The sequence below is a fragment of the Pinus tabuliformis genome, chromosome 3_2, assembly GCF_031772625.1.
Source record: "Pinus tabuliformis cultivar Carrire ecotype Pingquan chromosome 3_2, CPIR1, whole genome shotgun sequence".
In the NCBI taxonomy this organism is placed as follows: Eukaryota; Viridiplantae; Streptophyta; class Pinopsida; order Pinales; family Pinaceae; genus Pinus; species Pinus tabuliformis.
The window spans coordinates 547,898,899-547,925,403 of NC_142302.1; the positions used below are offsets into that span (position 1 = coordinate 547,898,899).

The 26,505-nt window shown below is 36.7% G+C and overlaps 1 protein-coding gene and 1 non-coding gene across 2 annotated transcripts; both read left to right on the forward strand.

Annotated features, from left to right (window-relative positions):
• The first annotated feature begins 9,417 nt into the window (after positions 1-9,417).
• On the forward strand, positions 9,418-10,680 carry LOC149181674 (uncharacterized). Its single transcript, XM_089414288.1, has one exon. The coding sequence runs from the start codon at positions 9,418-9,420 to the stop codon at positions 10,678-10,680; it is 1,263 nt and encodes a 420-aa protein (XP_089270414.1).
• A 1,529-nt stretch (positions 10,681-12,209) lies between these two features.
• TRNAV-CAC (transfer RNA valine (anticodon CAC)) lies at positions 12,210-12,283 on the forward strand. The gene has a single exon. It is a non-coding gene; the product is annotated as a tRNA-Val (tRNA).
• Positions 12,284-26,505: the final 14,222 nt, after the last annotated feature.

Sequence of the window (26,505 nt, forward strand, 5' to 3'; positions counted from 1 at the left end):
TTAGTATGATGTTATTCTTTTTCATTATTTTATTATTTGTGAAAGACCCATCTATTGTCAAATAACATTTCATTTTATGTATAGCATTCCACCAATTTCATGGATATTGTCCACCCTCTATGGTGTCCTAATGATGTTATTCAATTTGAAAGATGAACCAAGTTATTTCTTATATATATATTTATATATATACTATATTCAATGAATTTTAAAGTTAGTCACCTACTAGAAAAATCTCTTTTCTTTTTTATAGTTCCATATAAGAGAAAACACCTACTTGACGATGGAAGAAATGAACACTTTTCCAGTTGACAATGCAACAACTCTAAGAAAAACGAAAGCTAGATTAAGTTGGATTACTTCGAATACAGACATATATGGGTTCTTATAGAGGTAGCTAGTGAGAGACTCCTAAGGTAACCTATACAAATAGGAATGACCTTGTGTAGAGTTAGCTAGTGAAGGCTTCCCAAGGTAATGTAGGACATTCTTGCTAAGTGTTATGACATACTTGGAGAGTGTTCTGTTTGAAGCTCCTATTATAGATATATATGAGAACTATGACTTTTAATATCTTTCCTTAAACCAACTGGTGATAATTTGTGATGGAGTTGTAAAAGAGGCAGTTGGCCTCACTAGCTTGCAGACAATTAATGCAAGCTACCAAATTGAGATGTTGACAACACAATTGGAAACGTTGGTAGCAATTGAAATTTGGATGACAACCAATTTCTATCTGATGTATTAATTGTAGTGACTCTTAGACTATGGAGTGTTAGGCCCCAAAGATTGTAGAATGTAAAGATACAACCTTTAAATAATTTATTCATTGTTTTTATTTATATTTTTTAATCTTGACTTCATACGGAAAACTGTAGTGCAAATGGATTAATATTAGAATAAATGTCAGATAAATTTATGTGGTACTTTAACTATTAGATGTTTTTTCCCTTTTTTGGACATATTTTTTGGGGTCAATTTTGATTGAAATCCAACCAAGATTTCTTGGAACCTTAAATTTCAATTGTGTAATATGAAAATATCAAGTGCCCTAGAAGTTTTTTAGGACATTAAATTTATTTTGTACATTCAAAATCACATTTTAAACAACTAAAATTCACAACCCAACCATAAATTGCATTACTAGATAACCACTGAAATGGAAAAAACATCCCATAAGTAGATTCGTCATAAATTTATAAGAAGACAAAATAAAGAAATAAAGGCATATATTTCTAAGACACATAAATTATATTTTGGAGAATTCACAACTTAAACTTGCGATTGTAGCGAGAGAAGCAAGCCCTATGTGAGAGTAATGTGTGATTTCATCTGTGCTCAACTTGGAGTTGACAAGTGCCACTTTTAAAATAAAAATAAAATTTATCTAAATAAAAGAAAACAATGTCTAGTATAATAAAAAACAAAAATGAATATATGTTTGAAGTATAGAAGATGTGGTAAAACATTTCAGCCATAAATAAAATACTTAGATATCCATGTGATTCTATATTAAGTTTAGAGAGATAAAGTAACTAAAAGTAAAAAAACATTATATATATTTTTTGTTTTCTGTACTAGGTATTGTGAGTCCTGAGATGACTAGCATGATTTAGCGTTGGCATGAGTAATTGGGACGAGAAACGTCTGAGATGACTAGCATGCCTCACCTTTGGCATGAGTAACTGGGACGAGAAACATCTAAGCTGTTAAAATCACATGGGGATGCCTTAACATAAGTGGACCTTATATTTTAGCTTTTAATTGTGAGCAAGATGTATAATTCTTATACTTTTCAAAAATATTTTAAAACACTTAAATAAATTGTTCTATAAGAACTAATTTATTTCAAGATTAGTTTCATATATAAAGAAAGATTTAAAAAATTTGTTAGTGTTGACCATAATAAAATATTTCAATGCCCAAAAAAAAAAGTGTAAGTAAAATAATACAACTAGTTCCTAATAAAAATAATAAGAGAGATTTATAATATATCAAATTCTTAATATAAAATTAATTGTGCATATCTCCTTAAGGGCTAGTTCAATTGGTCCAGTTCCCTGGCTAAAGCACCTAGCTAATGGAAGGTCATGGGGTCAATTTTCCTAGACACCCTCAAGGTTAGGCTCCTGTTAGGGCCTAACCCCAAGGGCATCGAGGAGATTTGACCCCATGACCTCCCAAATATTTCAATATCCATATTAAATAACATAATTTTATATTAACTAAAAATAAAGTAATTTAAATTTAAATGTTTCTAATATTTTCACTTAGATGTGTAATTTATTTCATTTTTCCTTTAACATATAACATTTAAAAATATTAATAACAAAAAAAAAAAAATGGGACCTATATTATAAACAAATATTTCAATATGCATGGTGACTAAAAGATTTTAGAATCAAACATATATAAAGAGAAATTCAAAATACAAGGGATGTTTCTAATTCCTAAAATGTTTAGTATTTAATTGATATGTACCATTTTGGAAAATAATATGTATATATATATATATATAGAGAGAGAGAGAGAGAGAGAGAATCCTATAGATATATGTTTTCTAATGGGGATGTATTAACATTTTAGTGTGGAGAAGGTAAATTATAAATAAAATATTTCAATATCAACAAAGTATATATTATATAAAACAAGTCAAAAAAAAAATATAGGTAAAACATTTTATTAGTGTGTTGCTCTAAACTAACATAGATCCATCTTAACTCTCGATCTACCAAGAGTTGAGAGGAATCAAATCTTTGGAGATGAAAACCTTTGCTCAAGTTTTTCACTCATAGAGAGGTTTGTGTATTGAGATATTTTATCCCTTTAGGTGGTTGATAGATCCAGACTTGATATGGATCTATGTTGGTATAACACAATCGAAAAAATTAAAAAATTATGTTAATAAATTTTAAGGAGTCTCATTATTCTACATTTTGATATTTTTTTAGGGATTCTTTTTGTCAATGAATCATCTACACAACCCAATTGGTGAATCTCTATTTCCAAGGCTTTGAATCTAACATTTTTCTCAAATTTTGACTTTTGCACTTTAAAATATTTGATTTCCCTTTTTACTTACTAGATCATTGCGATCTCTGATTAAAATAAATCTCTAATGGTTCAAATAAATTTCTACCAAACTCTGAACAAATTAGAATCACATCCAAAAAAGTATAACAAATAAGCTACAGCTAGGAAATTAAAATGTGTTTTTTCACACCCATGGATTACACTTTTAATTACTCAGTACAGATTAATATATCTAATTTAATAAATTTGATTTAGCATTACCACTTAATATATACCCTCTAAGAAATTTGATTAACCAGCAAATGTTTCAGTGCCAATCTCTCGAGGCATGTTGTGGATGACCAGGACAAACTAGTTGCAAGAACGCTTTTCGAAGGAGGAGAAGGAGCGCGCGGCAGCTGAGCGGAGTGTAGGAACGTGTGGCAGGAGGTGTATGCAGCAGCCAACCAGTGAGCAGGAAGGAGGGAGACAAATGGATTGATGGCCAATGCATGTTGATTTTCGGAGGCATTTGCATGCAAACTCTCAGGGCACGTAAGGTTTGACCGGCTCGACATCTGGCGATTGGAAACGCATGCCACCCCCAGCTAAATTCTCAGGAATGGCAGGAGGTATCGATTTCTTCGATGGTCGAGTGCTCTGCAAGCTCTTTGTGTCTTTAGCTGTTAGTATCACGGATAGGAAGCGTTACAGAGCTTAGAGGGCCCTCAGCTCTTCTGAAATCTGCCATCTTAGGACCATTATCCTCCCCAGTTACTTCATCTCTGTTATCTTCTCAGGCAAGTTTCTCCTTAGGTTCTTGGTCCAATGTAGTGGGTTCCAAGTCGCGCAGAATCTCCTGTTTTCGTCTCTGTGAGGGAGAGCTTTCTCTGGTTAAGGTCCTTTATCAGGAATGGTGGGATGATTGTTATGCTGTATCTCATTTTCGACGCTGTGTGGGAGGAGGCTTCTCTGGTATTGGCTCAAGTTTGCTGCTTCCTGCACTCTTTGCTTAGCTTGCATGCGGCTCCAGGTCAGTACCTCTATACTGTGAGTTTTCTCTATTTCTTTCTGTTTTTTAAAAAAGGAGTTTAAAAACATTGATAATTAGTGGCTGCTTCTGTTGAAACAAAGGAAACATGGAGCTGTTAGTCTGATTGTAGATAAGTGTGAGCTATATAGAAAGGATATGGTGTAGAGTGGTTTTTTTTTGCCTCATCGACTTCAGGAAGACCATAATTTTCCTCCCATGTCTGTGGATACGAGACGATCATGGGTATCGTTTCTAAAGCCTCAGAAATACTTTGTTATCTCAAAGCCATGCTCGGATTTTCGGTTTAGGATTGGTCAATGGTGGTGTGTTTGTCAATTAGTATGATGATGTTTTGTATGCCCAGGGGAATCATCCTGAAACAAGCTCAACCTCTGTAACTTAGGCCTTCTCCTTGCCTGAATCTCCAGGGGTTTTCAGGGCCGGTTTTTTTTCCAGGATACCAATTCCCGCTCTCATAAGTACAAAGCCTTAAAACATTCTCTGTCTAGGAATTCGGGTAAAGGAAAGTCTTGTACTTCCCCTGGCTTCTCGAAATTACTAAAGGGACAGATCAGAATTTGGATATAAAATCTAGCCGTCGTTTTCCATTTTCTCTTTATGACTGTCAGTATCCAGGTATTGACATAGTCCTCCCCCTTTATAGGAATTCTGTCTGAGGGATAAGTAATTAATTCCTCAAAGGTCCTAATTAGGGGCGACTCAATCCCTAGGCATCTCGGACCTGTACTGCAGTTTGATTTCGATGTTCTAGGCTCTCTTTCTCTGGGTTTTATTCAATCCTTTCTGTCAGTCCACCCTGGATCATATCTTCGCTGGATTTTTTGTGATCCTCCCGGGTTCAGAAGTAGGTGGAGAAATAAATAATGACTGACACTTCTGATCTCGAGGCGATGATACAAGCAGCGATACAGGCGGAATCGGCTCATAAATCTGCCAAAGGGGATAACGAGTGGCAATCCACGCTGGAGGAGATGCTCATTCATCCCTCGGTCCCACAAAATGAGAGAAAAGGTCTGTTAAATGAAAAATGTCATATTCCTAACAGCCAGCTCGGAAAGGATATATCCCAAAAGTCATGGCAAGAGATCCGTCACAAGGGAAATATCAAACCTGTCAAGACTATTCCCCCTCCCGCTGCCATCAGTATTAACAGTAGTCATCTGTCAGAACGCATTGAGAGTCTTCAAACTAAGGCTTTAGTTGGGAGATGGCATTTCCCGGAATTAGACGATGCGAAAATGAGATGCTGGCTTGAGCAACAATGGAAGCCTTTAATTGGATATGTTCCGATTATTTCCAGGTTATTAAAAGAATGGTATTGCTTCCACTTTCTAAACTCAGTTGATCTGGAAATCATCCTAAATCATCAATGGGTTTATAAAAGAAGTTTCTTGGCCTTACACAGATGGTACATGGGCTATAATCCATTGAAAAACATTCCATCTAATAACTTAATTTGGGTCAAGCTACCCGGATTACCATTAGAATTGTGGTCAAAGGAAATGCTAGCAGAAATTGGTAATGCAATCGGAAGATGCGTATACGTGGATCCTTGGGTGTTAGGTGAAAAAGACAAACGGGTAGCATGGATACTGATAGATAAACCTTTCAGAGGGGGTTTTCCGGCTCACATAGACATTCAATGGAGGGACTCAAAAATCAGGCAAAGGCTCGATTTCTGGGGGATTCCCTTTAGATGTTCAGTTTGCCATCGCACTGGGCATCTAATTAAGAACTGTCCAAGACGCCTATCAATCAACCGGAAACAGCACAGTCTTAATAGGTATGCTGCAAAGCCCTTCAAAAGCTCATCCCCTGACGGGGAATCTGAGATTTCGTCATCTGCAAAGAACAGGTCTCTCACAGATTTTGATGACCATCCGGATATCGCTGAGAATGACCGTCGACTCTCATCTCATCCGAAAGATCCGATCCCATCCATGGAGCCTGTCTCGGACCACGACATTCCTGTTAATCCATACATTCTGGAGCCTATATCTCCGTCTATGCCCCCTTTGGAGCCTGCTTTGGACCACGAGATCCCCTGCCCGCATCCGACTCCGCATCCTCTCTATGAAACCATTAATGAAAATCTGTTCAATCCATCCTCTACTCCTTCTCAGAATAATAAAAATCTGTCGTCAGATAGAGGAAAAGAAATTATGGTTTCGCCTACACCTGTTAACTCGCCTAATTCATCGCCTTCGAATTCGGTAGGCAGTGATCTGGATTTCCTGCTGAACAAAAAATCGCTTCAGCTCAGGGAGCTTACAATTCACAAGCCCCATTCTCAACCGTCCCCTCAAATCAGTCCGAAGTCGGCCAGAAATATAACAGTGAGAAGGAAAACAAAAGGGGGAAGCAGGCATTTCAGGGGGAGAGGGGAGGGCAGGGGGATCCGCAATTTATCTCTGGTTGAAGTCCCAATCATAGACATGACTGAAGACAGGCCTCTTAGAGCATGCAAGGCCGAGAACTCTCCAATATGAATTTTGCAATCTCCATGAATATAAGAGGCTTGGGGACAGATCCCAAGTTTTTGGCCTTAAAAAAAAAATTTCATTCTGTAAGTCCCAAAATAATTCTAATACAGGAGACAATGCATGATGCCTCTGCTGCGGTTTCTTACTTCAGGAAGATGTATCCTTCATGGCACATCTCTGCCACTGAAGCGATGGGGCTCTCGGGAGGGCTAGCAGTCCTTTGGGACCCATCTTGGATCAAGGCGAAAACTTATAGATGTCTGGCAGGAATTTTAATTTCTGCAAAAATGAGAGGACATAATTTTCCCATTAATATTCTCAATATATATGCACCCTACAGGGACAGAATGCTATTCTGGGAGAAAATTTTGGATTCTGAAATTTTTGATGTGGAAAATTTATTGATTGCAGGAGATTTAAACCTCACTTTAAGCATGGACGAGATATGGGGCAGCAAAAGAAAAAAGGATCCTCTTGCTGAAAGGTTGAAAAATGAATTTCTCAAGAGGAATTTAGTGGACGTCCTTCCTCCTCGAATGATCCCGACTTGGGAAAATGGCAGAATTGATGAAGCTTATGTTGCAAAAAGGCTGGACAGGTTCCTTATTCACGCTAGTATGATTGATTGTATGGGTATGCCATTCTCATCAATAGAAAACATTTTCATTTCAGATCATAGGCCAATCATGTTAGGCTGGAAGGAAAAAAGTTTCAGGAAAGGATACTCATTCAAGTTTAACAGCTCTTATCTGGAGGATCCGGGATTTAATGATATCATTAAAAAATCATGGATTGAGCTGGCAAATAATAATCCGTCCACGCTCTTGATGACTTTTAAGGACAAAATGGATTATATGCGGAAGGTGGTGAAAAAATGGCAATATGAGAAAAGACAAGCAAACAGGAAAGAACTAAGAAGTATTCAAAGAGCTTTAGATATGGCATCGGAGGCTATTGCCTCTCAGAGTTTATCACTGGAGTCGAGATGCCTCATAAAGGAGCTGCAAAAAAAGAAAATTAAAATTTTGGAACAAGAGGAATCCTATTGGCGGCTAAAAAGCAGAGCGACTTGGATTAAAGAAGGGGATAAAAATACAAAGTTCTTTCACAATTTCGCAAATGCCAGACGTGAAAAAAACTCCATATGGAAGATAAGAGATGGAAATGGTCAGCTCATTTATTCCCAGCAAGATATATCAAACGAGGCAGTAAGATTTTTTGGCAAGCAATATCAAAGATCTGAAAAATGTAACTTTAAGGACATCCTATGGGGCATTGAAATTTTCCCAAAGATGTTTGATGAGGAAACAAATGATAGAATTTTTCAAAAAATCTCTGAGGAAGAGCTGCTTGGGGTTATGAAGTCATTTAAATCTGATAAATGTCCAGGGCCGGATGGCTGGACAATTGAGTTTTTTACTCACTTCTTTGACCTTTTCAAAGGGGATTTGTTAAAAATGGTAGAGGGCTCAAGAATAGCGGGCAGTATAAATACAAAGGTTGCTTCCACCAATATCGCCCTTATCCCAAAGAATGATGAAGCTGAGTCTTTTATGGATTTCCGGCCGATCTCTCTATGCAATATTACTTATAAAATCATTGCAAAAATAATCGCAGAAAGGATTAAAGGTTCTTTATCAAAGCATATTTCATCAGAGCAACATGCATTTCTAAAAGGGAGGAACATACAGGATGCCGTGGCAAGTACCCAGGAAGGATTATTTACTATTCAGAAAAGGAAAAGGAATGCAGTCATCCTTAAGATTGATCTCCAAAAGGCATACGACTGCCTCGATTGGGGATTCCTAAGGTGCTTATTGGTAAAGATTGGCCTAAATACTGGTATGACAAACTGGATAATGGCGTGTGTTGAGATGGTGAATTTCTCGGTGATCATAAATGGAATTCCTTCCCCTTTCTTTTCTGCCTCCAGAGGTCTCTGGCAAGGATGCCCCTTATCGCCTCTTTTATTTATCCTGACAATGAATACTCTTAGTCTTCATATAAATAAAGCCGTTGAAGAATCCAGAGTTTCTCCGCTTAAAATTTGCAGGGGAATCTCGATATCCCATAATCTGTTTGTTGATGATATCATAATGTTTGGAATGTTATGCAAGATTACATGGTCATGCTACTTCGAGATCTTGGATAATTTTCAAAAAGCAACAGGCCTTCATATCAATTTTGAAAAGTCTGTCTTTTTTCATAATGAATCGAGCCAGGATGTGATTGATTGGCTGACGGAGCTGTTTGGAATCAAAGCCCATCCTATCAGGCTAGGGTTGAAATATTTGGGCTTTCAGCTAAAAGCTGCAGGTTATAAAAAGGCAGACTGGGGATGGATTTTAGACAAATTTTACAAGAAGATTTCCGTATGGCAGTATAGATATCTCTCTCTCGGGGGCAGAGTGATCCTCGCCCAGTCGGTTTTAAATCAGTTGATGGTATATTGGGCTCATTTATTTGCCATCCCAGCAAGCATAATTACGGCAATGAATAAGCTCACGGCGAACTTCATATGGGGAGATCAAGTGGGGAAAAAAATACCATCTCGCATCTCTAGCCAGTATTTCCAAACCAAAGAAATGCGGAGGCTGGGGGCTTTTAGAATTGAAATCTTTTGCCAGAGCTTTACTATGCAGGACTCTATGGAGAGGCATTTTCGAGGATGGTCCGTGGAGTAACATTATTCGTTTCAAATATCTAAGAAGGAAGAAGTTGGCATATTGGCTCAGAAAGGAGCAATTAGGCTCTTCTAGGGGATCTCCTATTTGGCAAAGCCTTCGGAAAATTGGCAAATTTTTTCTGGAAAATTTATTCTGGCATTTCCAAACAGGTAAAAATATTCTCATTGGAAAAGACTGTTTTATGGGTGGTGCTGAAGTGATTGAGATTCAGAATTCTCTTCTAGACTTTCTCCACAGGAAAGGTATATTTTACTGGGAGAGTCTTATTGCTGGATGGAATGGCCCGATTCCCCTATGGAAGGAAGCTGAATGTATGGGGATGCCTTTAGACATAGCTTTGCAGTGGGACCAAATCAAAATCCAACTCAGGAACTGTGGAATTTTTCGTTCAAAGGAACATGATGATCTCATTTGGAGAAGTTCAAAGGTTTTATATGTTGTCCAAGTAAAGGATGTTTACAAAGATCTGATTAGCAAACTACCTTCTCTCCTCAAACCCTCCTTTCCGCCCATTCTCTGGAAAACAGGATGCCCCTCAAAAATGATCCTGTTCTCTTGGCTGGCTTTTCACAATAGGAACCTCTCTTGGGATAACTTAAGAAAACGCGGTTGGCAGGGTCCGGGTGTATGCTCCATCTGTTGGGCTGAAGAAGAAACCAACTTCCACCTTTTCTTTGATTGCAAGAAGACTCGTCTTCTGTGGTGGAATCTGGAGAATACCCATGGTGTACAGCACATGTCTCATTCTTCTATTTCTGATGCTTTTTTATGGTGCAGCCTTCAAAAGAAATCATGGAGATCAATCTTCATCATTACGGTATGGTGTATATGGAAATGGCGCAATAAGGTTGTCTTCAATGGTAAGGTCTCCCATCTCATGGAAATTATCTCCACCATCTCTTCTATATTTGAATCGATCCCGCAAAGCATATCCAAGGATCCAGATCAGAAAGAAAGTGTGAGTCAGCAGGACCTGTCTGCTATGCCGAGAGCCTTCTTCGACGGGGCTGAACAGGATGGCCAATGTGGCTGTGGGGTTTTTATTGTGGTAAATGAAAATTGCCATTATCATCTTTTTTGGAATGGAGGGAGTGGTTCTAACAGTAAGGCGGAAGCGATGGCCCTTGCTGGCCTTCTTCATTTTTGTCTTTTTGTCAATCTCCAGGATGTTTCCATTTTTGGTGATTCTAAGGTCTTGGTTGATGGTCTTCGTGGTAAGAACATCATAAGGAAACCGCAGCTCTCTGGATGGATTGATAGGATTAATTTTTTATGGAACAGATCTAAGGGTGTGTCCATTCGTCACATCAAGAGGGATCTTAACCAAGCCGCAGATGATTTATCCAAAAAAGGGCTCCGGATGGCTCCAGGTTTATGGTTCTTGCAGGTTTCTTTTGAGGGCAATATTATATCCATTCAGGACTTCCTCCCTCCTGATTTCTAACCTTCTCTTGACTCTGGCTCTTTCATCTTTCTCTGGTTTTGTTTTCTAGTAAGCTCTGATATTTCTCTCTGGTCGCTGAAGCTTTGCTTTTCCAGTGATCGCAGGTTCTTCATGAGTGTTTACATACTCCTGCTGCCGGAAGCAGTATACCAGGATCCGTTTCTTTTTGTTGCCTTCGATTTGCTATGGACTGCGAGTCCTCTATAGTTTCAGTCCTTTATTGTCTGTAAATTTTTGGTTTCATTAGGCAGTCCTGTTCAGATGCTGTTCAATCTTATTGGGAGCTTTTTTGGTTTATGCCGATCCTATTATAGGCTCATATATGTGGAACAATTCCGTCTTTCAGTTTTGGTCTGAGCCTTGGTGATAGATCTTTCGTATGTTTTTATATCATGTATATGAAGAACAACTGAACTGATATAATGTTCTTGTTTATATTTCTGATATAAATGCAATATAGCTTTTTCGACTTGAAGATAAAAAAAATAAAAAATTAAAATAAAATAAAAAAAAATAAAAATGTTGTGGATGACCAGCAACCCTGACACTGATGATTGGAATTGCAGGTGGAATCCTTGTTTGTCTGTAGGTCGTTCCTTCGATTGGGCAACAATCATTTCCGGAAGTCGATGTCAATGGTTATACTGCAGAATTTAGTCGCAGGAGGCTCCACTTTAATGGACACATACTTGTACCCGATCTCCAACCTCCAACTAGTTGTCCCCAACGATAGCAGGCAAGGCTCTGCAATTTCATCAATGGCCATAAACAATATTGCCAAAAAAAAAATGCTCCAAAATAACAAGAAAGAGCCTCCAAAGGATCGTCTATTAAGGTTCACAGATTTCAGAAACCATTCTGACGTTATATTTTAGCTTTCCCAAAACATAAAAATTCCCCCGAATCTAATGCACGGCTAAATATAACAAAAGATGTTAAGAGATGTGAAAGAAAACCCATGACAAACTTACAGCATATACGCAGCACCCTCAAACCTGCAATAAGGCCTGCAACATTCTTTCGTCCATGGAGTCCGAAATAAAACAACGTTATCAGCTGCAAAACAAAGAGATAAAAAGAGACAATGCACTGAAAAAAACACTGCGCATCTGGTGTAGTGATATCGTAGTACCCTCCCACGGTGCTGACCAGGGTTCGAATCCCCGGATACGCACCGGAACTTAGTCTCAAGCAAACTGATAGAAAGCTCTACTACTTTAATTACACAGGAAGGACGTTAATGATTCTCCTCTGTTCGTCGTCGACTGTGTCAGCATATACTTTCCTGTTTTAAAGTTAATGTGGACAGTACCAAGTTTTGTGGAGCACAATTCTCGTAGCGTGCCAGGTGTCTTAATGGTGTAGTTGGTTATCACGTTAGTTTCACACTCTGAAAGCCCCCAGTTCGAGCCTAAGTCTCACACATCATCTTTATTCAAGAAAAAATTTCACTCTTCATATACTATCTTGTTTTAAAGTTAATCTGAGACAATCGTGATGAAGAATAATCAGCTCAACGTTGATCAGCTGTCTGGGTGGTGTAGTTGGTTATCACGTTAGTCTCACACACTAAAGGTCCCCAGTTCGAACCTGGGCTCAGACATCTTTATTTAAGATATTTTACACAAAAATTCGAACCTGGCACTCGGACGTCATCTCTATTCAAGATATTTTACACAAAAATTCGAACCTGGCACTCGGACGTCATCTTTATTCAAGATATTTTACACAAAAATTCGAACCTGGGACTCAGACATCATCTTTATTAAAGGAATAGGTCCCAGTTCGATCTGGGCTCTGACATTATCTTTATTCAAGGATATTTTATACAAAAATCCACAATTCGAACCGGGACTTAGATCATCTTTATTCAAGGACCTTTTACACAAAGGTCCCAGTTCTATCAAAAATTCGAACCGGGACTGAGATCATCTTATTCAAGATATTTTACACAAAAATCCCAGTTCTATAAAAAATTCGAACCCCGGGACTGAGACATCATCTTTATTCAAGATATTTTACACAAAAATTCGAACCTGGGACTTGGACGTCATCTTTATTCAAGCTATTTTACACAAAAATTCGAACCTGGGACTCAGACATCATCTCTACTAAAGGAATAGGTCCCAGTTCGATCCCAGTTCGATCTGGGCTCAGACATTATCTTTCTTCAAGGATATTTTACACAAAAATCCACAGTTCGAACAAAAATTCGAATCTGGAATTGAAACATCATCCTTGTTAAAGGAGTTTTTACACACTTAAGGTCCACAGTTCGAACCTGGGCTCAGACATAATCTTTATTCAAAAAAAAATTCAATCTTCATGGGGAGTATTTATGACATAATCTTTATTCGAAAACATGTTCGAACCTGGCACTCAGACATCATCTTTATTCAAGGAATTTTTTACACGAAAGGTCCCCAGTTCATAATCTTTATTCAAAAACATGTTCGAACCTGGCACTCAAACATCATCTTTGTTCAAGGATTTTTTTACACGAAAGGTCCCCCGTTCGAACCTGGGCTCAGACATAATCTCTATTCACTAATTTTATTCAAGGATATTTCTACTCACGAAAGGTCCCCAGTTCGAACCTGGACGCGAATTTTATTGGAAGGATTTTTTACACACTAAAGGTCCCAGTTCGAACCTGGGCTCGAATTTTATTGGAAGGATTTTTTACACACTAAAGGTCCCATGGTTTGAACCTGGGCTCAGACATAATCTTTATTCAAGAATTTTTTCACTCTTCATGGGGAGTATTTATAACATAATCTTTATTAAAAAAAAAATCACTCTTCATGGGAAGGAGTGTTTATGATTAAGGAGTCTTTTAGGTCATAAATATAAATATTTAACAAATCAAAAGTAGTTTAATTTTTTTAACAAATCACAAGTGGTTTTATGTTATTTATAAAAATTAAATATATTTTGAAATTAAGATATTCTTAATATTATATATATTTTTAAACTTTTAATTTTAATCTATATTTTATAAATAAAATTATAATAAAATCACTGTAAAACATGATTGCTAATTTGTTGTATTTTCTTAAAAGGTTCTCTGCATAGAATTTATTTTATATAAAATTAGAGTAGTTTATTTTGATGGAGAGGGAGTATTTATGATTGAGGGAGCCGTTAAGTTATAAATATGAATTTCTAACCAATCAAAAGTAGTTTAAGTTCTTTTAACAAATCATAAATAATTTTAAATTTTATTTTAATTTTAAAAAATGATTTTAAATAATATAATATTTACAAAAGTGTCAATATATTTTGAAATTAACCATTATTGTTGATGTCATTTCTAATATTATATATTTTTAAAAATATTTAATTTATATTTATATTTCATATAAAAAAATTATAATAAAATCACAATAAAACATAAAATCATGATAATTTGTAATTTGTTGTATCTTTTTAAAATGCTCTCTACATATATTTATACATAAAATTAGAGTAGTTTATTTCTATGGGGAGGGAATATTTATGATGGAAAGGGTTTGTAAGTCACACATATAAATTTCTAACCAATCAAAAGTATGAATTTCAAATTAATCAAAAGTAATTTCAGTTTTTTTTTAACAAATCACATTAGATAATATAGTATTTAGTATTTACAAAAATGTCAATATACTTTGAAATTAACAATCATAAAATAACAATTAATATTAAAGTTATTTCTAATATCATATATTTTTAAAAACATTTAACTTTAATCTATATCTCATGAATAAAATTATAATAAAATCATAGTAAAACATAAAATTACGTTAATTTGTAATTTGTTGTATTTTCTTAAAAAACTTTCTGCATAGATTAAAGCTTTATGCGTTGAGTTTTACATAAAATTAGAGTAGTTTATTTTTATATTTAATTTTTTTAATAAAGTGAAAAAATTTAAGATAATTAAATGATCCAATAACGGGGAGAATGATTTTAATAATCTAAAAAAATTAATTTTAAATTTTATTAAATAAATTGAAATTTTAAACCATTTTTTTTTAATTTTTTTTTAAATTAAAAAAATAATTTTAAAACCTATTCCAAATTCATATTATAAATTTAAAAAACATTCATCTCCATATTATAAATTCTAAATAACATAGTAAAAAACATTCATCTCGGTATTATGACATTGTTACACCATTCATGTCTATCTTGTGACATTATAGGTTACTGGACTGTACAGCCGTGCAATTAGAATTGGATTTGGGTAAATATTATGTTATTTTACGCTCCTTCAAAAGATACAACCAATTACAACCAATTAAATTGTCAACCAACCGAAGAAGATACAACCAATTACAAATTACATGGTGTTATATAAAAACATATAAGAACATATTGTTAAAATCTAACAAATTATAAATTAATAATATAATTTTATGTATTTGATATGAATTAAAGTTAAATGTTTGTAAAAATAATATAATATTGGAAGTAGTATTAATAATGATTTTATATATATCTATATATATATAATTATAATTATTTTTCGGATTAAAGTAAGAATTAAAATTATTTTTGAATTTTAAGAATTTATTTTTCTTAAATGTAAAAAAATAAGTTAATAGTCTAAAATATCTAGGTGTCTAATAAGAGGGAAAATTTGTTTCCTAACATAAAGATAATGACTCAATGCATATTCATTAAGAATAACCAATAATAATTGTCTTCACTAATATTGAACAATTAAATTTAGTGACTTTTATCATAAAAAAAAAAAATCTTTGATGTTCTTACAAATAACTCTCACACACCTAACATGCCATATACCACACAATTTTCGTTTAGAAATCAAGTGCTAGTATACAATTTAGATCTTCCGGAATTAGTAACTCAATAAGATTACCCAAGTGGGGCCCAACTTTCATTGCCACTATAACCCCTAGACTATTGCGGACAAATCAAAAGCCAATTCCTAGCAAGAACCTTATGACTTAGCAAGGGTCGAGACATCCCAAGGCACCTAAAGGGCCTATCCCAACGGGTGTATACCCTTCCAACCTTATCACAATGGGCCAAAGTCTCATTGGGGATTTGAACCCTAGGGGAGAGCATGTGACTATTTTTTTCAACTTGTAGTTAAATTTCTTTGAATCATTATTATTTTCATTCTAAATTTAAAACCATGTCAAAAGTTTTAGTGAAATTTATTTTTAAAAAGAAGTTTATTTTCTTAGTTATTAAATTTTAGCAATCTTTTTCCTCATTGGTTCACATGTAATATGATATGGCATTATTCCCCTAGTGTATGCTATTAATTTTTCTCGATAATTTGTTAGAGTTAATAAATTAATTAAAATACAAAAGTCGACTTTAATAGTGCATTTAATCACTTTGAAACTACACTTGACAATGCATTTAATCACTCTAAAACTACACTTAATCAAGCTCTAACAATTCTAACAGTGATATTGCCTATTAAGATAGATCTAACTATACGTGTAGTGAAGATGTGTGTTGTTATCCCTCCTAAAAGCAATATTAACATGAAATTTTGATGAACATGACAATATGATGACCTTGTGATTTTTCGATGTTTTCACATTTTCGAAGAATCTCATCTTTCCCAAGGCATGATCCACAATTTTTGAGGCAATTTTTTAGGCTTGTTGTGCACACTAGTACTTTTTATTAACTTGCCACATGGAAGGCTATGGAGCACTCTCTTAGTTGATCATTTATTGAGATAATTTTCACATATTGCGAAGAGTGATCCACATGTGTCGTTGTGATAATAGTGGCGGGGTTACTTAGAGTATGATAATGACGTAAATGGGGTCACTTAAGAAATTTTATCTTGAAAATATATTACTGACACTCACTTAACATAAGTTTGATGATTTGGAGCTAACATAAAAGACACCACTTGAATACCAATGAACTAAATTTGAGGGGTCAACCCCATCGATTTTAATATCATTATGGATGTTTAGGGTTTTATGACTTGTTTTTGAGCTTGGCAAGTTTCTCCCATGCTTCATGGAGATCTCTTGACCCAAGATATAACCATGGGAATCCTTTTGAGACATTATTTGAAGGTATTGGAGCATTACTTTCCATAATTTATGTAATTATTTTCATGGAGTTGCCCCCTTTGCAAGACTTTATTTTTTATTTGGAAGACATTTTTTCAATCAATTTGGAGGGATCTTCGGAGGAATGATTTGCAACATAGAGAGATTCATGGAGCATCTACACATGTTAGAGAGACTTTCAAGGCTACATGGGAATCATTCAACCTGCTTTGTAGGAGAGGGGTTGCAAATTGATCCTCCCAAGATCCTCCAAAGTGGTTGAATGGGCTTCCATGTTCAAAACAATCTGCCAAGTAAAAATAAAATCCTTGAAAGGAGGCAAAATCATGAAAGTAACTCTATGAATATGAAATATAATGCTCCAACACCTCCAAATAATGTCTCAATTTCACTTTGATGATGATATCTTGGGTTAAGGGACCTCTATGAAGCATGCGAGTAACTTCTCATGCTAAAAGCCAAGGCAATAACCCTCAACATCCATATTGAGGTCGAAATAGATTAGTTTAATGGCTCAATTTTAGTTAATTAGTCTTCAAGTGGTGTCATTTAAGTCACCTCCACATTTTCAAACTTATTTTAAGTGAGTGTGAAGTCATACCTTCAAGACAAAATGTCACTCAAGTGACCCCCATTACATGATATCATGCTTTAAGTAACCCCACATCTATCATACCATCCACACATTTGAACCAACCTTCACAATAGATGGAAAAATCAACTCAATAAATGGTCAACTCAGAGAGTGCTATAGAGCATTCCATGTGGCAGTAAAATAAATTCTTAAGTGTGTACAACAAGCCAAAATATGCCTTGAAATATGTGGACAATGCATTGTGAAAAGTAATATGCCTCAATAAAAATGAAATCATCCAAAAATTAGAATGCCATCAAATTATCTTATTCATCAAAATTGCACGTGAATATCCCTAATGGAAGGAGGGGTAACAATTTGATCTAACTCAGGGATATGTGCTCTTGTCAAGAGTGCATGAGGACCTCATAATCTCATCATTGTACATGTCAACTCCACAAGACAAAATGAAATGCTTGAAGAGCTCATTCTAGCTTGACTATTCTTCAAAAGACTTATTTTGTTCCTACCCTAATGTAGAATGTCCAGGTGGAGTTGGTTGCATTGCTTAACATATTTCACCTCCTTTAAATATGTTAAGCAATGCAACCACCTCGATTCTCCAAATTATAATGTCCTCTTTCTTTGCATTTTCTCATTATGCAAAACAACACAGTGTCAAAATATGGATATTGTAAGATGGCATCTCCACAACTGCGAGAATGAATATGAAAATGACCTTGGTTATTTTCTCCTAAATGACATCTTCAAAAAGGTTCCAAGGCTAATAGCTACATGTTTCCTAGACGTAATCTTGAAGATGGTTGCTATATAAAGAAGTTGAATGTTGTTCTAATCTATTTTTCAATGGAAGGTTATAACCTATGATCTTATAGATTTGTTAATAGACACCCAACACTTGGTATCTATTCTTGTCACCATCTTTGTTGTAACATATAGGGACACTTCTCAAATCTATATATATATATATATATATATATATATATATAACTATCATCCACCCTTTGGAAATCTTCTCAATATATGTTATTCTAAAGAAAACCATCAACACACTATGTGGTATTTTGAGCTATGACTCAAATATATTTTGAGGGAAAGATGAGCCAACTTAATCTTTAGGTTAGGCATGTATCCTAAAATATGCATGAGACATATAAATTAGACCACCAACATCAATGTTTACCTCATATTTGGATATAGATAATTTCATCAGAGGTATTTCCACTATATAGTTTACAAAGATGAGAACTGACATCACTTAACTACCATTGCATTCTAGGTTGTTTACATGCCACATGTTGACACAGTCAAATTTATTAATTTTAGCATCTCCCATTAAGGTAGCACTTGTCCACTCTATATTGGAGGTTGAACTACCTTCAACAGGAAATATCTTCCAAGTTTGAATGCATAAATATGACTATGCAAAAGCATAATTGAGGTTGCAAGCAGGGTTGTAAATGTCTTTTCAAATTTTCACAATGCAAGGTCATCAAGACAACCGTGGAGTCTCTACTCACACCAAATATTGTCTAATAAAATTGAAACATGCCTCTACATGTATCACATAATTTAGAAGGCGATCTTGGTGTGAGATCATTCTTGTTGTGTGATACTCCTTTACCTTCATCACATGCACGAATCATATTTAACAATGGGAATACTTGTATATGTATCAGGTGTTTTATCGACCAACTATTGGTAACCATTCTAAGGGCCTACAACCAAGGAGTGAGAATTCTCTTTATCTATTTCATCACATGCATGGATTATCATTGCAATGATATCATAGATGTGCTTACATTCAACATTGTTTTCTCCTTTTGATGCAAACCTTGCAATTACATGAGGAAAAGGGACACAATCACTATCACTATCCATAGCAAGATCAATGTTTGATTGTTGGAAAATATGGATTTCATCATCCAAGATGAGAGAAGGATCCAAGGCACATGTTACCTTATATTAAGTTATAAAAAAACAACATTAATTACAAAGGAGACCATATTATGCATGCCTTTAATAGGGTTTAAAAAAATGTGCAAAAACATCAATGCTTTAATTCTCCTTTCTGCTAAGATCATAATTGTTGTCAAATATAGGGGGCCATTAAGATACATAATGTAATATTTTCCACTTTCCCTGACCAAACTTAACAAGTGGTGATATAGAATATAATATTTTCCACTTTCCATGTCCAAAGTCAACAAGCGGTCAATCTTTCTCCTTAGAAGAGTGGTCGATAACATCATAATTTGTATTATTCTAATATGATATATAGTTTCCCCTATATCCTCAAGGATATTCAAGTATGTGATATATTATTCATTCAAATTAACACTATTTATTAAACCAGAAAAGCGTACATCTTCACATACCTATTCCTCATCAAATAATTCAAATTTTGAACCAATATCTTCATTGAATATGAAATCTAAACTGAGGAACATGTTTTTTTTTTAAACAAACATGCTTTTTGTTAATATGTCATTAGGGGAATTTTGATGTCAAAAATGGGCATCAAAATGAAAAATGTATTAACAAAATAAACTTAAAGGAACCAATTGGATTCAAGATGATGATGTCATCCCCAACTGTAAATATTTTTGGAGGGAAAATAAAAAACTACATTTTTTTAATCAAACTTATATCTTTATAAATTTACTCAAATTTTTAGTGTGGGAACTCATTGAATGCAAAATTAAATTCAACTTCCAACATGTAGAAATTTGATAGAAATTGCAACTACTCAAGAAATTTAATCTAAAATCAAGAGACACAATTATACTCTACTGATCTACGAAATTAAATTCACAATTTAGAACAACATGCAATAAGAAAAACCACAAATACACAATGATTTCTAGGGGAACCCAACTGGGAAAAACCCCTCAATCTTGTTTGCATTAATCAATGAATTAAGAAACTATTACAATTGCTAGCTCCAACTCTGAGATCAACCTGCAAAAGAATAATTATTCTCTTGCTCAATGAACAAGTTTTGGCCAACACTTAGCCAAATATTTTCTCACCAAGGCCCCTATTTCCTTGCGCAAATCTTGAGGAAATTAGCCCATATTATTTAGTAATTTCCTCTAAATTGATTGCAGAATTCCCAAGGATTGATCATTGGTTGCATGCAACACCTATACACTTAACACTAGTTTACAATTGATGTTACACTACCTTGGAATCTCCACCACAACTAAGTAATTTGAATTCCTTGCATGCATGAGCTATTTTTGGTTGATTGATCAATTAACTGGATGATCCGTGAGTTAGACTATTGTCCCACTATACAACTGAACTCCAACTAGTTATTTTAATTGTTAGAACTAGTTTAACTGAGTACAACTGGAAATAACTAAACTGGATCGCTAAAAATTAGCAATCAACACATTCAAACTGAAATCCAAGCCCATTAACTCAAATTTACCAAGTTAACTTAGTGACAAGAGCCATGTCACCTCAATTAACTGCCTCCAAGTTGTCTGTTGATGTGGAAATTTTGAATTTTCTCAATTTGACCAAGGCTAAGTCAAACTGAGTCTTTCTTGCTACATTTTTTCAACACACCCTCTTAGGAAGAACGAGATTATCAACCAACCCTATCCTGCACTTGTGGAATGTATTGTAGCACTACCTCTCACTGTTGTTGTTGCACTATAACAACTGCAACTGAGAAGCATCCAAAAAAAATTGAATGAACTATGTTTGCAACTATCTACTGGGAAAATTATGTTGTTGTTGACTCTACTACTGAGCCTCCTACTCTGCTATCAACATTGCTCTACACTCCTCGGTATCTAACTAACAATTATCCTCCTCCTACTAAATACTATGGGCCCTTGTAACAAGATATTGATCCATGAGGAGAACGCCTCAACGGACCTTTCCCGAAATTCCACAACTCTGGGACTAAGGATCTACATCACTCCACCTCACTCTTGGAGGTATAGCTGCAATTTCTCCATTTTCCCACTGTGAAGTGGGAAAGTGTTCCCTCTACAGATAGAGGCAACCCCTCTAGCCCTAGAGTAGGTCTAGTCACAACAAAGACAAAACAACAATTGATTCCCTTAAAAGTTGGAGGCCTACCTCAAACCAGTGGATGATGATGTTTCGTTGCGCTGCTCCCGCTTCCGTTTCTTTCTCCTCAATGAGCAATCAACCTGAAACACTACGAGAAAACCACAGAGCACATAACCGAGAACAAAAATTATCTATTTACTTATAAATTCAAGAAATCATAAGCTATCAAGTAAATTATACACAAGATATAGGAAATCATCATTGATTGTATTAAAATGAATCAAGAGTAAAGCTTACAACCAAGTCTTGACATCGCAAGCCTTCTCGGAGGGTCCAGCCAGTATGTTTCTTCAAGCATTCACTCTCAAATGGGTCTCCCAAATAGACAATATCTCTCTCTCACTCACAAGCTTTAATACAAAGTTTAGGCACTCCACAACCTCTTACCAAACTATTAGCAATCCCACACTTGTCACACTCACACCAAAGCTATCTACTAAACTCAAAAGAACCAACAGCACTGTCCAACCAAAAGAACTAGCAGATCATAGCAATGGTGAGTGATTTTATAGGAGAAGGAGTCTCCATGAAATGAGGGAGAGGGAGCTTATCCTCAAGGGAGGTTGCACAAAAGACGGAACCACCATCCCAGAGGAGGAAGGGTGACCCAACAACCAACTCTAGAGACATCCAGAGGGCCAATTGTTTGAACAAACTCACCCAATCTGGATCATCGCTAGTCATGAACTAAGTCTCAGCGACGACATTGCAAGGAGGAAATGCATGCAGACCAATCATCGCGATAAATAGCTGGCAGCCTCGCGTCGGGCCCTAAAATTCGACTATCGTAGGAAACAGGTGTACACCTGCGATGGTGTCGCGATGAGACTGTTTATGATAGAGGATCGTCGCATATATTAAAGGCTTACTCGCGACAAGGTAAAAACTTAGGGAATAAGGGTCAACTTTCAGCATTTGAGAACATTTGCTTAATCTTCTTTCATGAGTAGGAAGATATGAACATGTTTATTGGATACATGACACAACAGAGGGACTGAGATGAGAGCAGTGACAAATTACTGTGTAATAGATGCCCCCTAAAGCATGAATCCCGAGAGAGTGGGAGGGGTGAAATGCTTTACAAAACCATGACCGAACTGGAACACCACTTTGAAGAACCTGCAGGCACAAGTACAACTGATATCTCTGATAGTGAAATACATGTAGTCTAGGCATGGGTGCAACCATCCAAAAGACATATGAAACGTGGTTTGTGGTATGGACACAACTACCCAGTTGATAATACCGCATATAATGAAAAAGGTATGGTCACAACCATCCATGAAGACTCAGGTATGGTCGTAGCCATCCAATAAAAGAGTCATGTATGTAATCACGAACCAATCCACGCAGCCCGAACATATGTAAGCTTAGTTCGGGGTTGTGAAACCCTAACTGATCTTAGTACAATTCTAGCATGCAAACAAATTTGTTGAGGCCGAGCATGATAGAAAGTCACTTGATTACCGGTCAATGATGAAAACTGTTACCAAGTGTGAGAGAAACCACCAATAATGCTAATGGCTCTCAAGGTACTGTCTAGTACAATCCACCAAGTGTGAAAAATGAGCTGAAGTCAAACACTCGTGGAATCACCCAATCGAAGACCAATGATGAAAGTCTATTGTCAGGCACGAAGAACTTGCCATTGAGGCATGCAAGCTCCAAGGTACCGAAGGGGATCTCTAGACCAATCTCCTGGATAATGAGCTGGTGTCGACAGGAGATGATCTGTCGCAGGAGGGCCATAATGTTTCCCCCATCAACGATGTGAGATAAGGAACAAGTAGTAGATGGTGAAACAAAGTATCAAAGGAGGAGGTAAGGGTGTGAACTGCAGAAGGATTATACTCTTGAACATGCTGGCAACACGACTCCGGAGGGTGGCAGCATATTGGTACCAAGGGATCAGAGGTCTGACGGAGACAACATGGATCAGATGGAATGAGGCAAAATGGCAACCCAAAACCCTGGAAGGCCAATGACGATGTGAAGATATCCCAACCCAATGAGAAGCAAAAGTGTCAATGTTCAAGAGTGATTAGCTGTTGTAGGTAACCAATGATGACTTCCGAATTTTCCCCCATCATTGTTGGTGAGTACCCCAATTATTTTTGAAAACAAGCTTGAAGGGGATAGCATATGCTTGTAATATAAGTTCGACCTTCGGACGAATCCAACCTAGTAATAATTTAATGAGTCCTAGGGAGAAGAAGCTCGAGTCTCGTCATGGTGACAAGTCCAATGTCGTCAAGGTTTAATGAGTCCGACAAAGGGAAAACTCGCGGTCTTTTTCATGATGTTTAGAGAGTTTGAAAAAGACACGGAAAAGAAAACTCCAGGGGGGTCCTTTTTCATAAATTTGTGTCCCTTGAGCCCGAAAAAGTATAAAATAATACTCGAGAGAACCGCTTGACCATTACAATCAAGGAGTACTTTTCGTAATTAGTGGCCCTGATCCGAAAAGTAAAAAAGCGATCAAAGACACGTCGCTTCATAACTAGTATCGAACTTGAAACGACAAAAGTCCATAAATATTTTCATGTTTATACGGTCAGAAAAGAACTTGAAAGTGGACCACCTTTTTTATTCTCTTTAACGAGTCAAAAAGGGAAAAAATACTCGGCAATCTTTACATCTTTTACAAGTCATAAAAGAGCTTAAAGGTGACTCGTCCTAGAGGAACAAGTGGTATAAAAGGTAGCAACTGGTTCCGGCAATGGTGGAACTGCTCAAAACATGTAATGGTCAAGAGGCTGGCTAATAAAACCACTCATTGCTGCGGTCCCTCAATAAAGGAAAAACAACCAAGTGAAAGCATATGATCAGCCAAAGAGATGGTGGCGATGGAATGAAACAACCAAGGCTCATCTAGCAAAATTTAGCGGATAAAAAAGGCAATCACGAGATGTAACTCGGATATGGGTTCATGTTTACACAAGCTTGAACCACAAAGAACTCTGCTTGGATAAGGTTTAATGTTTACACCAGCTTGAAATGAAAAACTATGCTTATTATAAGTTCGCATGCCCCTAGCATAATGACACAAATCAAGGCGCATGCCCGCCAAGCTTCATTGCAGTCAACGAGGTGGATGGAATGAAGGTTCACTTTCGAGATCTTGGAAAGACTCAACTTGGATTTTACGAGATCTTAATCAAAGACTCGATTAGGAAAGGGAGTTGTTTCGTTTTTTAATGAGGTTGACACAGTAAAAAAACTATCCTCATAACCCTTGTTTCATTTTTTAACAAGCTTGACACAAGACAAGGAAATATGCTCGATGATCCTTGTTTCATTTTTAAACGAGGTTGTGACAAGATCAAAACTATCCTCGAATCCTGTTCATGGGTCATGCACAAACATGACTTCCAAGATATCTTCACTGGATGGAAGAATCGCGCTCTGGGAGGAACACATGTCATTAGACACCAATGACAGATCAAGTTCCAATGTCCCCAATACATGATGTACGAGACCATCTGCATAATCATCAGTAGAGGCGGAAATGGAACAGGTAGCCACATAATTGACCTATGGTAAAGAAGGTACTGCTTGCAGATAAGAACCGACGGGGGATGACAGTGGTACAGGAGGCACTAGGTGACTAAAGAACGATAATTGATCAATAGTCACCATTCTTCCATCGTGCGGAAAACAAACCACATGGAAAAGTGAAGAAACAAGAGCCCCCATGGCATAAATATAGTCACGACCAAGGAGAAGACTGAAATCTAAAGCACCTTGGACAACCATCACGTCGATATAGACGATTTTGCCTCCCAATGTAACAGGGAACTTCAGAAGGATCCCTAAAGGTTGACGAGTTCCTCTGTAAAATGCTAACAGATTCTGAGTAATAGGCACAAGCTGTGGGGAGCCCAAAGCTTTCCAAGTAGTAGAAGGCATAAGACTGACAGACACACCTTCATCTAAGAGAGTGCCCGGTACGGCCTTATCATAGGCGAGTACAGTAATCTGGAAAGGCACATAGGATGGAAGGCAGAAAGTAGTCAAATGGCTCCAGTCGAAGGAAATGACAAAACTACTTGGTGGGGGTATCATATGATTTCCCCCATGCTCTACAAGAACTGAAGAAGGACCCTCTGAATCAGTTGGGATAGGAGGGTTGTTCTCAGACTCAGGAGAATCTAACGAGATGAGAAGAACATGAACAATGTAATCATGATGCTCTTGCGGAACAAAGTGATCAACGGGTGGTGAATCCAAGTTGACACTTTTTCCGACCAATGGTTGGTCAGGAATAGGCTGAGTACAGCCAGGTTCGAGAAGAGAAGGGTGGACAAGAGAAGAGTATAAGTTAATCTCTTTGTCAACCAGGAGAGGGTCTGAAGAGAGCCTCTGATAGCCAACTAGAAGTGGAGGCGAAGAAACTGTAAGACTTTCCAAAACAACTGAAGCTTTATCCATAAGAGGACGAAGGTGAAGGAGATGGTTGCCTTCACATAGCCTATAGGGGAATCGAATCTTCCATTTCTTCTTACCACTTCTAATTGAGGATTGAACATCGACATGAGCTTTAGAGGACGATGAGGGACAAGCCAGATTGTGAGACCATACTTCTAAGATCCTAGGGATTCCACGACAATCACGAAGAAGATGGTCACCCTTGCACAATTTACAAGGGAACTTAACCTTCTGTGGGGGATCAGAAGGTGGCTTGACCTGGGATGTACTCGGAGCGAAAGCTGCATGGGTGGCCTGGTGCTTATCTAACTTCTTCTTCTTCTTCGACTTCTTCTTATTCTTCTTAGTCTCCTGGTTATTAGATGTGAAACTTTCACTAGGCGAAGGAGGAGATGAAGGTGAAGAAACAGGGGAAGAAGGCGCAAGCTCAACCTTGGAGTCAACATGTCGTGGTTCAGACAAAGGAGACAGTGGAACAGGAGTCATGACGCTTGGGACCACCGAGGTTGAAAACAACTAAATGGGAAAACCGACGGTTAACCCAAGCAAAGGCAACGTTGCCATGTACGGAGCACCAACATTTCCAAAAGGCGGAAACGGACCAGGATTTCCATCTAGGGGAAGACCTTGGATGATAGACTCGGGGAATGTTGCCAT